The 17340-nt window shown below is 39.0% G+C and overlaps 1 protein-coding gene across 15 annotated transcripts in view; it reads right to left on the bottom strand.

Annotated features, from left to right (window-relative positions):
* Positions 1–17340, bottom strand: part of MAST4 (microtubule associated serine/threonine kinase family member 4) — a gene marked incomplete at its 5' end in the record, with an annotated part of 207278 nt that overhangs the window by 75648 nt on the left and 114290 nt on the right. For all 15 annotated transcript variants that reach the window (XM_082074585.1, XM_082074591.1, XM_082074592.1 and 12 more), the window contains one exon: positions 4125–4213. In XM_082074585.1, the coding sequence (XP_081930711.1) occupies positions 4125–4185 (61 nt within the window). The remainder of the gene's footprint in view (positions 1–4124; positions 4214–17340) is intronic.

Here is a 17340-nt window from a genome sequence, read left to right as displayed (position 1 = left end):
CTACTGAGGTGGGGACACCTGAATGCCCTGACTTGCTGAGATTATAATCATTCACTTTGCAGGCTGGGTGGTGTAGATGACCTGCCTACGCAGTAGCAGGCAGTCAGCTGGAAAAACCCATTAATGACCAGGGCACCAGATGTCGTCCAAGGTGATGCTGCAACTCTTCTCTTTCCACAATTCGCAAGGTACCCACAGTTCATGCAAAAATTAAAAGGATCTTTCAGCAGGTTTAACACCTTCCAAGTCAGATACTGAAGGCAAAGGATGTCCAAACAACTAACCTAAGACAGGTATTAAGAATGATGAAGGTTTGAACCCAAAGAAATGACATGGTATAAATTTGTTTTTTCTTTTCATTAGAAGGAGAAAGACTCCATGTAGTGAAAGCTGATATTATTATTGAAATTTTCTATGATATTTACACGTATGCATAAGGCATAGCAGGAGACTTCAGCTGCAAACTAAAATATGACTTTCCACCAACACCAAGTATCTCTGCAGCTAGCTCTAGGTCCTGCACAGAGAAAAAGGGCTTTATATGTATTGCATTAGTAAAGAATGTATATAATGGAGATAGATAGTATCTGCTGTATACGTTGTCTTTTTCCTATCCCCTTTTTAATGCTCAGTCTCAGAAGTCTCTGTGCACTCCCAAGCCTTGGACTACTTGCTGCTCTAATAACTCCTTATTATAGACCGTGAGCCTTCATGGTCCCTGTTGCTTATGAATGAGACTGCCCCTTCTTTGATAGGTGCTACTCATGCGTTATTTGCACCTTGCACAATATACTTACTTCATCAGCATGGTGCTGTCTCACTTGTCTCTCCCTCCCATCCTACTGCACAAATTTGAGAATGACCAAGATTGTAAGGCTAATAATTTAAAAACTTTACATAAGTACTCAGAACCATCCTCTATTATCTTCAGAGCTAACCATGAAAACTGGGGAGAGGGAAATACATTTACTTGAGACCTCTATATGACTTTCTCATATAAGGTAATTATCATCATCCTAAACTTGGGCCAATGGTCCTCCTCAAAGAATGTCTATCTAAACTAGAGAACAGCCAGTGCCTTCAGTTTAGACTGCATCTGGGAGAAAAATGGGAGTAAAAGGAAGAACATGGGTATAAAACACACCTCGAGGAATTATCATTATGTTCAAGAAGTCTTTCTTCTAAAATAGAGCAATACCCTTCACATGCAATCTGTTTTGGCTAACTACAATCCAGATTATGATCATTACGTAGTAACAACCTGAGCTCTTTAAGAGGTCTGAAGTAATGGCGCGTTGTTTCTGAAGGTACAGCCAGACTACTCTGCAGAGATCAACGGTGAAAACATTATTAAGCAAAGCCATAGATACTGGCATGAGTGCTAATGTGCTGCACTCTAAGAGAGCTCCATCTTGAGATTCATAATGTGCCTTCACGCACCTTGCCTCAGTTGACACAGAAGGTGCATATATCTTTGAGGGCAAAAAAGTGCTAAGTTCTTGAGGGGAAAAAGCCACAAAGACAGGTACCTTCAACTCGTAGTTCAAATAAAACTCATCTCGGGTACGAGATGCAAAGGTAACTAAGCATGTAGTTTGCCTGCTCTCCCAAAAAACAATGAATTAACATAGAAGGGAACAGGTTGGTTGTAGATCCAAGGGTGTCCTCACAAGTGATGAAAATACTGACTTGAGATACCTATGACAATCTTACTAGGACTCTACAAGAAAGGCCCAGGATAACACTGAAGATTATCAAGATGATAGTTAATAGAAATTGAACCTGGGTGGATTTTGAAGAATTCCCTTCAGCTTGAACAGTCTATTATAAAGGGACAAGGACCTGCAATAACAACTAAGATGGTACAAACATGAAGTCAAGAATGCAATCCACTTAAATAAGAGCATCTAATGGAACCATTTTGAGTAAGGGCAACAGCAGGCCACCTCAAGAGATGCTTGGAGTACCCTGACAGTAGAGAGTACAGTAGTGGGATAGAGTACCCTAAGGGAAACAGATCCGGCAGAAAAGCACAGATACCGTGAAAACAGAAGACAAAAAGGTTTTAAAAAGGCATAAACAATCAGGGTCATGCATAATCTATCCATCTTTCCGTGTGAATTACTCAAACCACAGCAGGTTATATTATTCATTTTCCTGTTTCATGGAATCAGGAAGATGCCCAACAAGGAAACCCTGGGAACTTCCAAAACCAAAGCCCACTGACTTCGCAGTATGTCCAGACCTTGAAAGCAGCCTCAGAGGTGTCCCTTCCAATTCTCACCTTGAAGCGAAAGTGACTGTTCCTAAAACAATGTCAGAAGGTAGGCTGTGGCAAGGCAACCTGATGCTGGGCTGACACACCAAGCCCAAGTTCAGCTAACTTTCCAAGAAGTGAAAAGGCAGTAAAATATTGTCTTGCAGCATATGGGGAGAAATAACCGAATATCATATTTTCTGGGCTACAAAGCTATTAAGTATACACAACTATGTCCAACGACATTAAAATAAGTCCCAGACTTGCATTTCCAATGGCATTTGAAAAAGAACCACAAACCAGACTTTTACTTGAGCCACAACCCAGCTGGTTGACAGATGAACATGTTCTAGCTCTCTGTGCTCAGAATAGCTCATCTTCCTACTGAAGTACTACAAAGGGCCTGTAAAGCATTACCCCTCTCACTCCAGAAGAAAATTCTGTGTTTTTAACAGGGTCCTCATAGTATCAGTTTTCCACCTTCGGAGCCACTTGTCAAGAGCTGATATGAATAATATTATTTCCCTTTTACAGTTTGAGAAATTGATTCAAAAGATGAAACAACTTGCTGAAAGCACGAATCCACTGCCCGACAGGAACTCTTCAGCATTCATCAAATACACACTCCATGTATGCACCCCAGGTAACGCATGCTGGTCACTCCACACTTCTGGAGCCTGTGAGGCATCGCTGCTCTAAGCCATCGGTTTCCAAACAGGTGGTAGAGACACCCATAGCAGCAGACGTGCTAGTTCTCACAGAAAGCACTGCTATTGCTGTCATCAAGTGAGCACAGCACAACTAAAGCCTCTTTCCATGGTGACCACAGACCTCTTATTCCAAATGAGATTTCTGCATTTGGGGGACCCAGAAAGGGATTCTGAACATTCCAATATTTCATTATTCAGTTTTCAAACAGTCTGTTCCCTGTTTCTTTTTGTTGTTTCTGTTTTGAATGCTCTGCTGCCTTGAACTCTCCATAAACTTTCATGTTGGCTGGATTCCTGTGTGATAGCTTGCTGCACAGAGTGAAAACCACCACCATATTTTCCCTAATAACATTGCATCTTCAAGAAAACTGGAGACGCCTTAGTAAACTCACTATCCTCTTCAAAAACTCAGCTGGAACTCTGCCTCTTCTCTTTTAGTATCTATCTGAGAGCAGTTCTCCAGAGTATTCAGTGCCATTGCCTTCACAAAAATTGGTGTGAGGCTTTAATTTTGGTGTGTAGTTACAGCCCATGTCCAAAATACATAAAGATACAACAAACCTTTGAGGAAATGTGTTTTGATAAGCTAAAAATGTTCTTTACTGATATCAAGGCAATCACTACCAATAAAATATTTATTTATGGATGTCCATTCAGTCTTTAAGTGCTTCAGGTGCTTTAGAAGCAAAAGAAAATTATCATCGACTTGTTGACATGTAAAGGTAAACAAAGAAATTTCCTGTAATGTGCTTAACACCACAAATTATAGGTATCAAAAGCACTGGGAATAGAATGTAATACCCTACTGATGGACTTCACTGCCTTCACTTGCCATGTGCAAGTTATTTTATATCCTTTCCACACTGAACTAGGCCCAGAAAAGGAAGAGAGCAGTGGAAAGAAAAATGCGTCAGAATGCAAAGTGAGGAAATAAAAAATAGATACCGGATCCATGTTACTTATTTCTGACCTACTTCTCACCATGACATAGCATTTATGGATCTAAAAAGAAATTCAGATGGAACAACACACAACTTTTTGCTACTACAAACAGTGGAAAGAAGAGTAGTAGGATAGAGAATCTGTCTGTTTTTCTTTCCTCATATAGACACTTTAAGTATTTAATAACATCAGTAGTAGCATAGATATAAAATCACCTGCGTGAGCTGAGAGAGGTGAATGAGGCCGAGGCAGAGCTGGAGACTGGCCATTGCCCATCAAAGTCTTCCTGTTGCTTGTTCTACAACTGTGGGCAAAAAGAGAGGAAAGACGACATTAACATCAGAAATACAGTATGTACCACATACGGACATTTTGAGATTCTGATACTTTGTTTCTTCACTTCCCAGTCTCCTATTACAAATCAGAGCTATTGTTGTTTTTGTGGGCATGTCCAGGAAGTCTACAATCATACTGGATAATGGCAAAGACAGCAGTTTCCAAAGAAAATGCACCATAGATACTTTCCAGGCTTGCACATTTGCTGTTCACTGCAGAGACCAGAGCTCCTCCCTGACTGCAGCTTGTTTCACTGCCATACCCTTTTTATAATATATAAAAATATACAAACATAATGTGAAAAAACAGTCTCAAGCTTAGAACCACCATTCAATAAATAAACCTGCTTCTGTTGCATGAACTATAGCTCCAAATCACATGCCATGAAAAGCAATGATTTATCATTCTGAGAATGATACAATAATTATAAATCTAATTATTGAGATAAATTTCACATCTGTGCCTTTTGTCAATGGAACAGATGATGCCTAAGAAGATAAATGAATTTTTTTACTCATCCATTTTTCATCTGCAAAGCCACTAATTCCCCATATCACAAGATCATTAGGTGAGATAAATAGTAAATTAACACATCTATTAAACTCGGGAAAGGAGATATTTTTCTTAAATACTTTATACAGTTTTTAAATATTTGTTGGCAGAAGTGTTTTTCCTCTTTCTACTATAATGAATACTCTCACAAACATGAATCCCCAACACTGAAAACATTCATGCACAAGGAAAATAGTATCTTGAAGTCAAAGAGACCATAACTGTATAAACGTAAGTGCATATGCTAATGTTTACAGCACTGAAATCAGAATTTTCTTCTTTAAACATTTGGAAAAACTCAAAACCACTAATAGGTGAAAAATTCAAAGAAAAAGCCATTTCATTAACACAGTAGGTTCCAATGGAAGCTGATTCAGATCATATTTGTAGATGTCTCCAAAGATTAATTTTGTAACAATATGATCTCTACATAACAGCCAGAAAGCAAGACTGATTGGTCTTAATATGGTATAAATCAAATAGAATGCAAAAGAAAGGATGGAGTTTAACAGCATAAACAGCTAAGCAAAACAGATTAAAAAGTAATCCAAACTAATACTGAAAACAAGGAAACAAAGGAAAACAATGGCAGAGGAAATGTTGAGTATGAAAGCAGTATAGATGATACCTGCAATATGAAAAAAAAAAAAAAAAAAAGTCAAATCCTAAGACCAGTCTCCCTTTAAAAAAATGTTTTGTGATGCAGCAGAGTGCCCTTTTAACTGTTTAGTGGGTTAATGCAAAGTTCACTTCCATGAATTGCCATATCACTTGATTATTATAATCAATTAAATAACTCAGGAATATATACTTATCATAACTCCAGATCTATGTAAGAAAAAGAAAGCACAAAATGATTGCAAGAGTCACATTTAGAGCATTGGAAAAGCCAAGACTTAAGACATAACACTCAATTTCTAAGCTGAACAAATAGGACAAACTTTTAAGATGTGAGATTATACATAATTATTTTAGGAACCTGTCTAGATTAAGATCAGCTTTCTACAAGTATTTTTAAAGTATTCAGCACTTAATCTACTTTTTAAATGATGGAACTTGAGCAAATATCCCGTATTTCATTAGATAACAATCTCAAAGTTGTATGTTTTCCCCCATCTCTAAATTTTGTCCAGCTCAAGAGTATTTGATCCTCCTCTTATTTAAGAATGGCCAAAATTCTGCCTTTTTGCTTCGTGCAATGTCACGGTGGCTTTGGCAACTTTTGTTGTATCACACTGTGACATGCCTCACTTTATCTGATATAATGTTTTTTCAAGGCTCGAATAAGCGTAGCTTTGCAATTTGCCAACAGAAAACTGAACCCAATAGAAACTTTTGGCATTCATTAGACATTGATTAAAGGATATATAGATTGCACCTATCCATGACGATGTGATGATATCACTACAGCATATGTGGTGCAGGTTGGGGTCAAGAGATCCCACTATGTGACTTTAAAGCGGCTCTGCACAGCTAAAGTTTGGTGTCTACAGGATCACCACATTTCCTGCCACAAGGAGGGAACCTGTTTTAAACATCTAATCCCTGGATATTGTTCTCAGCAAAACAAACATCAATTTCAACAAATTCTAGGCACCCTTCACTGATTGTGCTACCATGATTCCAGATACAGGTTTATTGATATAATTTGCCTTTATCCACAGAAACTCAGTGTTTTATCATTTTTTGTCAGAATTCCCAATGTAAATAAATTGACTGCCTGGTATTCATTTTTACATTAAAATCCAAACTACACATTCTTTAGGTGAAGTTAGTGCAACATCTTTCACAAATCGTTATTAAAGATATCAAATTCAAGTTACCTTGATTTTTGGGCGGCTATTTTAAAGAATTATTTCTGGGAAATATGATGGCATCAACATCAAGATCTCACATAATAAGAAAACTGTCCCCCAACTGCCATTAAAAAAAAAAAATAAAAAATAAAATCTTTGCTCAGACATGGCTGAAACTGTATGGATAATGTATCTTTCATCACACACAAATGAAATGTTCTATTGAGAAATAAAAAATAAAAAATATGAAGTCTCCTCTATTTGTCTTATCAGTAAGCTAAGACGTAAATCACTGCATGAAAGCACAAATCCATCCTAGAGCTCCTGCTGAAGCTTTGTTTCCTTCATTCTGTTTCACAAAGATTTTGAAATGATGTTATCCATCCAGTATAATCTGTGAAACGCAACTCCTTCCCCAGAATAATACTATTATAGAAGAGGTTCTTTGTGTGTGGTAGAAAAAATCTTCAGGGAACCTTGAAAGATGATCTAAGCTGCTGGAACACCACAAATGGGAAGCAGTGTCACACTAAGGAAGTATCAAAGCATTAGAGACTGAACTGTATTTAGCCTTGAAACAGCAATATTCTGTATACAAAAGAATCTCAGAAGTTAAAGCCACTCTGCAGAAAAACTTGTTCTTCCTAGATCTCTGAACACATCAAGTAAATTTCCCCTTCTATTGTCTTCATAAAACTATTCTTCTCCCATTCAAATCTGACAAGATAAACCAACTAATAAGAGGCAGCCCTGAAAGAAAGCCTCTTTGTCTGCAGGAAAGTTACAGAAGTGCAGAAGAGTCCACAGGGACTGTAACAGAGGGAAACATAAACCTTGGTAAACCACAGAGCGCTACACCCTCAAAATGCAATTCTCTAAGCCTTGGATTTCATGTTGTGATCAGGTTGCATGCCACAGAGAAGTCTACCAAGCCAGGCAACAGATACAACACAGGGTTTAGAGCACTGGAAAAAACAACAACAACCAACAACAATAACAAAACAAAACCAACCAACCAACCAACACCAAAAAACCCCATCTTTTTCCAAAGAGAAGGAGGGACTAGGGGAGAACAAAGGAAAAAAAAGAAAAATAGTCATGTTCAACAATAATTAAACTTTATGGTGCACACAAAACTTGAATAAAATAGAAAGTTTACATTTTTTGCCCTTTGTCTTCTGTGCCCCAGGAAGAACCTTCCTGGACTTTAGTCTGTTGCCAACAACATACGGTGGCAGCCGTCGATGACTACTATCTGGAAGTAGTTGGCACTACACCCAATCAGCAGTGCCCTTGCCTACTGGCACTGTTCCTTATCTTGGAATCCAATCCATAATTTCCTATTTGGTTTCCAAATCTGCCTCCTCCCCTCTCACTTCCGCCCCAGTTCTGCTTTACCTCCTGCTCCCCACCACTGACGCTCCTGCCCACTCATGCCTCTCCTCCCTATCCCGGACTTCTCACCATGTCTCGCTGCTGGGGAACTCCTCCTTCATCCCAGCCCCAGTATCAGCCCCAACACACTAACCTCTGAGTCACTTCTCCAGCTGTTACAGGTGATCAACACTTCCCGTGAGACACACTTACGTTAAACCAAATATAGGACACTACATAAAAAGTACTTTGTGCTCAGCTTTATCAATCGCAAAGCAAGGGTGGACTACAGCTGCTGAAAGATGCAGTCCAGTTGCATGAAGGCTGATCACCTTGCTCCTTAAATAGGCACAGTTCTTCCCCCTTAAACAGGCACAATTCTTCCCATATGAGGCAAAAGCCATTCAGGTAGAGATGATGGCAACTGCTAAGTTGAAGACAGCAAAGCACAAGACAAAACTACTATTACAGGAGTATGGCAATTAAAATAGAACTGCGCTCCACAAGCTCTTGGGAACACTTAACAGAATAAAAAGTTGAAGCAGAAATCCAGTTCTAGGACAGGCAGTACTTCATCCAGAGCTGAAATATTAAATGCAGGTTTCCTGATAAGAGTAATCAAGAAATGGCAAAAATTGCAGAGGTATGCACTGAAATGGAAGTTTCCTCCTCAGAACAAGGGCTAATATATGAGTAAATTACTGGTAGTAAAGGTTAATTGCTTTTAAAAAAAAAAAAAATAGGGAAAAAAGGCTATATGGACAGAGATCACCACTTGCCATGCTTTTCATGGGAAATTTGGCATCAGCTTTAATAATTTACAGTGATTTCATTTCAACATCCTCAATTATTAATGTCTACACTTATAATGAAGATAGATTTGGACTGTAAGCTATTATGACAGTTGACCACCTTTCACGGGTCATGCTGAGCACTGCTCCACAACACAGATTCTTATTAGCTGAAGGTAAACATTAAAAGGCGACTCCTCATATTTTAAGAGAGACTGCAAACAAACTGTTTCATTTGCTAATACAAGTGCAGAGAAATTATTCTATTGCCATACCCAGAATGAAAAGCCTGACTATGTAGACACCGGAGAGACTAATAATGCAAGACCAGCACTCCTGTAACAGCTCTAGGGATAGAAAAGGTGGTTATAATTTCTCTGGTGTTGAAATTGCATAGTTGAAAACTACCTCAGTAGGAACATGCTGTCCCTAGCACGACTTCAGATGTGGCCTCTTTGTTTATACAGGAAAGTTAAATTTGAGTTATATTTCGGTTATATTTAACTTGTTATGAAGGTAGCTAACCTATGACTTCATAATTATTTATTATCTTTATAAATAGCAACACTGAAGAGTCAACAGTGCAGAAAGTATTGACTCAAAAATTGTAACATTTAAAGTGAGGAATTTAGCTTGTTTTGTTTGAGTTTTTTGTTTTTAAAGAAAAATAAGCATTTTGCATTAAAAAACAGTTTGTGAGCATTTCCAAGCTCTCCAGAATCCAGGCAAATTCTGTGGACGTTAACTCGAATGAATGCAAAAACCCACTGCCATGAAGAGATGATGCACACCGATACTGCAGCAGCTTCCTTGTCAAATGGAGCCTTTAAGCTCGTATTTGATGAAACAGCTCCTGACCTAGAAAGTCGGAGTAACACATGGCCTGCCTTTAATGGTAGTTTCACACCTAGATCACTTTACAAAAGAAAATGAATCAACCAAGAACGTTCCTCTCTAAATACTGTGGAATTAGGTTTACATGAGCAAAATCCACAGGCTCCATTCAGTGCTATTTGCTGCTGCCATGTTCTACCGTATAGCTAAGAGAGACTGAAGAGTAAGAAAGCAGAGGTTTATGATTTTGAAATATTTCCTAGACTGAAGTACGTAAATTCTCAAGGTCCTGCAATTACAGAAATGTGCAAACCCTCTGAATGTGAATAACATACACCATCAGTAACAACCAGAGTTTTATTTTTGTTCTTTAATGGCTTTCAGTGTTCCACACTCATATCCACTTAGTATCACCTAGAATTATTTTCTGATATATTCTGATATATTTTTACTAGGCTATATGTCTGCATACAAATTCTCCAGATCTTGTGCATACGTATCTGTATGTATAAGCATATGCATATATACATTCATATTTACATGAATAAAATATATACATATATTTCTATAATGACATATATATAATCCTATATTTAAAACATTATACATATAGCCAAGCATTCTATTTATTATCTATCCCACTCTCCATGAGGAATTATTCCATATCATTCTTTAATGAACGGGAAAAAAATGGGTCTTGAGATTTAAATTGTAACTGTTGTAATTTAGGGATTCAGGTTTTAGTCTTCATTTAAGACTTAGTCAATTAAATGAGGCCAGCTTTAGTCTGAAGAAATGAAAGTGCTATCAAAACACAATGAAGACAACACAGCAAGATGAAGTACGCAGCTGCTGGCAGCCCTAGTTTGGCAGAATTTGTCCTGAATCTTTGCAACACTACAGTCAGCGTTTCATTTCTGGCTATTGGCCAGGTATGCAAGGACAGTGAGTAAGCTAAGGGTCCTCTTCAGGTACTCACATTTGTGTCCAACATCTTTTTCCCCTGCCATTACTACCATCTACCAGCATACCGCCATAACCTCACCTTTCCTGTATGATACAAAAGGAGAACTCAGGCTTTTTCTTCATCTTTCTCAAAAAAAAAAAAAAAAAATCTACATAGAAGATAAAACTTAAAGTGCAACCAACTGGACACACCATCACCCTCTGCTTGGACTGCCTGAAGGGTTCAAATGCATGCAAGACAGTATCATTGCAAAAATATCTGCCACGAAAAAAACAACAACAAAAAACCAACAACACATACCACAGAATTGCAAAAGTATCGGAAAAATCTCTGCTGTTCAGACCTGAGGATGACTGTCACAAACATAGATTTATTATGCTGTAAAAGGCCTTTCAATGTCCATCCTTCCAGTGTATTACAAAATAAATACACAGGCCCTTCATTAAGCTTTCTCAACTGCACTTGCTAGTTAGATATGTATTCAGCTCAGTGACTGCTTTCACTTTTACTCCGAGCAATTTTGATCCATAATTTCTCTTCTTCATGGTATATTTCTTATCTGTTCCGTTCCTTCCTAAAACAACTGATTCAGTTTTTTACTTGCTATAGAGATAAATATTTAATTATGTAACATGAAAAAGAGTATTAAGCTACCTACTAAATTCATAGTTGTACATAAACCAGCTGCACACAAGAAAAAGTCTGTGATGCACAGAGAGCGGGCAGGCAGCAGAGAGCAGACAAAAAGAACAATCAGGATCATGAACCAGCCCACTGCACAATTCTGCTTCATTATCCACAAACTGCAGGTTTTGTATCTTCCTATCGTACAACCTATTGAGAACATGCTGATGGGATCATTTAAATCCCACTGCTTCTTGAATATCTTTTTTTAATCTTATTTGTGTTCTGGCAAGGGACATAAGCCAAGTTATTAGATAAACAGCACGTTTGCTGTCATACTGAGATACTTAACTAAATTCCTTGATGCACAAATATTACTCTTTCAAAATAGAAAGGTAAGCAGGAAGCTAGTACCATAAGTAGACGAAAAATAAACAGGGTGGGCTTAAATCATCACTAAGTAGGATTATCTTTATGTAATTCAGGAGATGCAAAAAAATGGTAGAAGCACCTCCCTTGGGAAAAAGAAGAAAAAAATAACCAGGACTCACAGTGATGGGTTTATATTATTCAACAAATGCTACCTCAAAAAAATAAAAGTGTCATACATCACACATGCGATGATCAACGCATCAGCAATTTGGAGATGTTAGCCAAATGAAGTAGGCCTTGATTTGCACGGTGGGTAACCCCGCAAAACCATCTGCACTAGACCGGAAATACCTTATTTACTGGAGCACATGTCTGTCATGGCTGCAGCACAGAGAGGAGTTTAAAACACAGGTCCCACTCTGCTTTGGGCCATCCCCAGGAGTTCTGCATTAACATCAATCACTCCAGATGTTGGCTTCAGCCTATAAATTCCTGGTGCACCTCCTGGGACAAGAGGATGCCGCCAGATGTTTCTTGTCATGTTGGGGTGGTCAGGCTGGGGGCAGAATGTTTCTCACTCTGCCCCTTCGCTCGTTGTTAAGAGCTTGCAAGGACCTGGGGGAGCATGGGGAGGCGATTCAGTGCTGTCAGATGCCATTCACTGCTGCTTCTCCCTCCAGAGCCTCCGCTTCACCTCAGGCTGGTGTGCTGTCCATCACACTAACACTGTCACAGGTGGTGCTTGTCACTGGCTCTGTCCCCAGTTTGGGAGACAGGTTGGTGCCCATGGCTGCTGTTGCTGCTCACAAGAGTAAGAAGTCAAACTTAGGCAAAGAGGTAGCTGAGGGGTCTCCTCACCCTTCCACTGGCAGCTGGGGTTATAGAGCAAGAGCCTTTTCCACACTTAAACTGAACAGAGCAGCGCGCGTACTGGCATTTTATACTCAGTCCAGACCCTCAAAAACCCAAACAAAACCAATAAATAAACAGGTCCTGTTCCAGCCGTATTTCCTTTGAACAATGTCCATTTGGACTCAAGAACTAACCACAGCCAGTTCCCCAGGTCATTTCAGTACTGCAAGGGAGCCAACCACATACCCTGAGCTTTCTGTAACTCTGGATGAAACCGAGGCCAAGCATAGTTAAGCATTAAGACAACACATGGGAGTGTCTCCAAACTACAGACAGAAGACCTGTTTATCCAGATACTTAGCACAGCGAAACCCTGTTCACCTTCTATCCTGCGTTCTCATTCTGTTTTCCACTTAATCTACCACGTTTTGGTCGTCTTTTCTTTTTCCTTGCTGGTGGTTGTTTCCAACAACCACAGTTCTAAGAAGCACTGTTCGGAACTCACCGTATTTCACAGAATTAGTGGGCAACGACAACAAGCCAGAGGGACCTCCACGTAGCACTGAAAGCATTCCCCAAATACGACAAAGAGTAGCTTTAGCAAGCGCTTCTCTTGGCCAAAAAAGCGTGCATGGTGTCAATACTCGATAAAGCCTCAAGGGGTTAAAGCCTGCCATGGTCTGCAATTATCATGTGGTTATACAAGAGGCGAGCGTAGAAAGTCTGGTGCCACAGCAGATGTCTAGGAGACACCTCAGAAATGACTGATCCATTCCTGTCCAGTTGGGGGAAGGAAGAAGGAACAATTTAGTCTGCTCTGCTTCTTGCTACGAAAGTTGTGCTTCATCTTCCTTTTCACCTCCTCGACTTGTTTGTACTCGCAAAAATAATTTATGTTGCCACGGCCACTTTCACATAGAAAGAAGCAGAGGCTTATTAAAACAAAAATCTACACAAAACACTGTCTCCTTTGCACTGCACTCCAGAGACTTTCCCCATGAGAAAAGCCACTAAAAGACAAGCTCCTATAAATATTTTTCCCTACATTACTTCACAACTTTTTAGGACAGCTTTGAGCCTTTTTTTTAATTCCCCTCCCCTTTTTTCCAAATAATCGCAAAGGAGAACAATTAAATTAATCATATCCTAAAATTCAAGGGTAGGAAACAGGGAGCTACCTGAAGTAGAGAGATTTTACATGGTTTCACTTTCAAACCCAGCAGAATCAACCTTCACCTGAAAAATCACTTGTGGAAGAAGGTGGTTCATGGACACGAACCCAGCAAACCTTGATGCCTCTTGTACTGTAACTCCCTTTTCTATAAACTTCACATTGTCAACAGAAACACATAATTAGCAAAGTGATGAAGGCCTACACATGGACGAGCATAAGCAGGGCTCACCTGTATTCACCAAAATCGCTGTTAATACACTGAAATACACAAGGCCTGTCACCTCTTAAAAAGCAAATACTTCACACAGTTTTGAAACAGAAACAGAGACACTGATCACTTCCTAGTGAATGGGCATCTTCAAGCCTTCCTCTCCCACGTACTCCTGCCCAGCTGCCAGGACCACACAATCTTTGAAAACAGCTGGAATTATGGTGAAATAGTACAGTTGCATGAGCCACCACCTCAAGCAACTTAATGCAGCAGAAAGTTTCCAAAAGTAGTTTCCGAAACAACAACGAAGCCCGATTTCCTTTTGTTGCAGCCCGGACACCGTGGGGAGAAGAAAAAGAAAAAAAAAGTGGGAGAACCATGAGTGCAAAGTCCTGAGCATGCTATTATTTAACTTCTTGAGAGCCAGAGGTAAGGATACATATTCACAGATTGGAAAGCACTGCCATAATGAAGCACAGTTGCCTACTGAGCATCTGACATGAGGGAAATGAGCTTTATCTCTCCTTTGGCACTTTGGCATTAACTACAGTGGTTTATCTCCCTCTCCTCTTACGTGTATGAGAGTTGCCAAAAATTTGCAATAAACGCCTAATTTTGCACTAAGTAATACGAGATAAGTTTGCACCCTTTCTTTAAAGGAATTAATGCAAGTAACAGGAAAATGGTTCTGCTCCTTTTTATTTCTCAACTTTTTAAAAAGGCAAAAGGCAATACTATGTAACTGAAGTAACACATTTTCCATACAAGTAATAAACATTTTACAATTAATATTCTGTACTGTCTTTTGCTTAGACATAAGTAGTTAATAGTGCTTAAGCAGTTAATACACTGGAATTAAGGAAACAAAGAAAAAACTTTTAAAAAATAAAAAATCACTATTTAGGTGTTTGAAAACGATGCCCTTTACTGGTTAGGAGCCTGAATATGAACAATTAAGCAGGAGCCATTCAACCCATAAACTACGTTTGTTCTCACAAGACCTCTGGCAGCACCATCAGTGTCCCACATTTGAGTGTGCACACACTGACTGCAGTTCAGAAATTCAGTTTGGAAACAAAAGATCCCCTCTCTTTACTGAGACCCACGTTCTCCTTCCCTCTTAATTAAATCATAATTAAGCACCTAGAAGCACTGTTTTCCTGGGGGGTGGGGAGTGAAATCCTTTCATTGTGCCCATTCAGCTGTTGGTGTCTGTTGGGCCTCCTGAAGAGGGCATGAATTAATGACAGCTATGGCGGCTCTCATGAAGAGGTTGTTTGTTCAGTAGGAACAGTCCCTCTGCAAAGTCACGCTGAAATGTACACAACCAAACACTCCATGGTCACAATATTAAGACATCACTGGACACACACAGGCAGCCGGCAAGGTGGCATTCCCCATCAGTCATATGGAGCTATAACAAACTAGAGTGTCTTTGCCCTTGGACTTTCCAAACACAGCTACATCGTTTTATGAGCAAAACAACAAATAACCAACATTAAAAAAACCTATGTCTGGTCTCAGTCTATTTCAAATGAAAACTGAGCTTATGTAACTGACATAACTGTTGATCTTTATTTTTCATTTGAAAAAGCTTCTTGAGAAATTTAACAGAAAAAAAAAATTAAGTATGGACTGGCTCATAGCTCACACCACTTAAAAAGACACAGAAACTACATCAATCACTTCTTCCCGCCAAAAATTTGTATGGATATACAACATCTACTCTTAAAGAGTTAGCTGTGTATCTATACTGGTACAGTCACACAAGTATATTCTCCCTTCTACAGACACAGTTACGCTATAGCGTAAAAGTCTTACTGGTTCTGATGTTCCCAGATAGAAAAAAAAAAAAGGTGAACCATGAGAACACAAACTGCCTTTTCAACTGTAATTGTGTACTAACAAAGCTATGTCAGACAAATTAACTGACTAGCTACAGCTCAAATAATTCCCCCTGCATAAAACCCAGTGTGTGGACTAGATCTAGGAGCAAACTTCAGCTACTCGGGAGGGCAACCTATTACACATGCAGCTCACACTGCTTTGCTGCAAAGTCCCAGTGAGGTAATTGGAATCATCTGAATAATCTCCAGTGAAGCAATTCAAACATCTCCAGGCATAGTCATCAGCAGGGATGACAGCACAAGGCTTCTGACATCCACTCGCCCTCTTTTTTTTTTTTTTTTTGGTAATGCTTAATCATCAACCACCACACAATCCAGGAAAGATCAGATGATTTCAGTGTTTTAGTTTGCTGCCACAGTCATAGCACTTATATACACACACACATTTATAGTATTAAAAATAGTATGGTGCAGTATTAAAAAAGTTTCAGTGGTGTACATTTCAAGGGCAGGATTACACGAACATAAAGTCAGAAACAAAATAACTAGGTCTTCCCAAATAAGTACCAACAGAGTTCATGTTATGCCACCAAATGTTCCCTTCCCCCTGACATGCTATGTCATTTTAATGACCCAAGTATCGAAATCTCTGAACCAGAAATACTGTACAACATTAGAATCCACTATGTCTATCTAAGATAGGTTTTCTGGAGATCAAAACACAATTTGCTATGTTGCAATCTCTTATACAGGCTCTGAGAAGAGATGACACATTATCCAGGGAGAGGAGAATTTTTCTTCTATGCTGTGGTATGTTTTCCAAGCTCTTTCCCACAACTGGTGACACAACATAACTAAGACACAATCTGACCTTAAATTTACCTACATGGTTACATCCAATGAAAACCTGAGTGAAACTGGGAAATGAGCAGCATTTTCCTACCAAAAAAACCCAGTATGCATTCAACACTGCAAGTCTCAGAGTAGAGCTCTAATGAAATGAAATGTACCTCTGGGAATGAATCTGGTCCACAAACTCCATCCATACTTTCTCTTTACCAAGACTTCTTCCTGTGAGTAATGTTTTACAGAAACCTGGAATTTTCAGGACCAAGTAAGTTTGATTTCTCATTTGTAGTTCTCCTAATCCCTTCAGTGGGCAATAACATCCTGTTTTTTAATGAAAATCCAGAAACACAGAAACAAGGCAAAAAGATAGTTTAAAATTAGCTTTTATCGGTAGCGTACTTCTCTGTACTAGACTTAAATCTAGAAAATGCTACAGTATACCACAAGAACATAAAGAAAAGACGAGTCCATCCTAAACACAGCAGAGAGTACACAAGCAATTTACGAAAACAAATTTTGCATATACTTTGCCCGTTCAAAATATCCATACCAGGAAACAAGTATTTTACTACCAAAGTAATGTACTAATTGCTCACAAATAGAAGTAGGTCACAGAGGATTCATTAAAACAAATGCCAGTGACTCAGTGTAGAAGAAAGAAGAAAAAAACAAGTGCAAGGATATGATTTATGGTGTGCAAATAGCTATGAGCTAATACTGTGAAAAGGAACAATTTCACAATAAAGATTTCTTTAATTCACCCTGGTGTGTCAAGAATGAAGTATCACATAAAATTACTAGTAATGCAACATCCACTGTAGAGACAAAAAAGCCAACAGTGATAATTACAGT

The sequence above is a fragment of the Streptopelia decaocto genome (assembly GCF_964273445.1).
Source record: "Streptopelia decaocto genome assembly, chromosome: Z".
NCBI classification, from domain to species: domain Eukaryota; kingdom Metazoa; phylum Chordata; class Aves; order Columbiformes; family Columbidae; genus Streptopelia; species Streptopelia decaocto.
The sequence above is the reverse complement of the archived record's forward strand: the minus strand, read 5'-3'. Positions and strand labels throughout refer to the sequence as shown.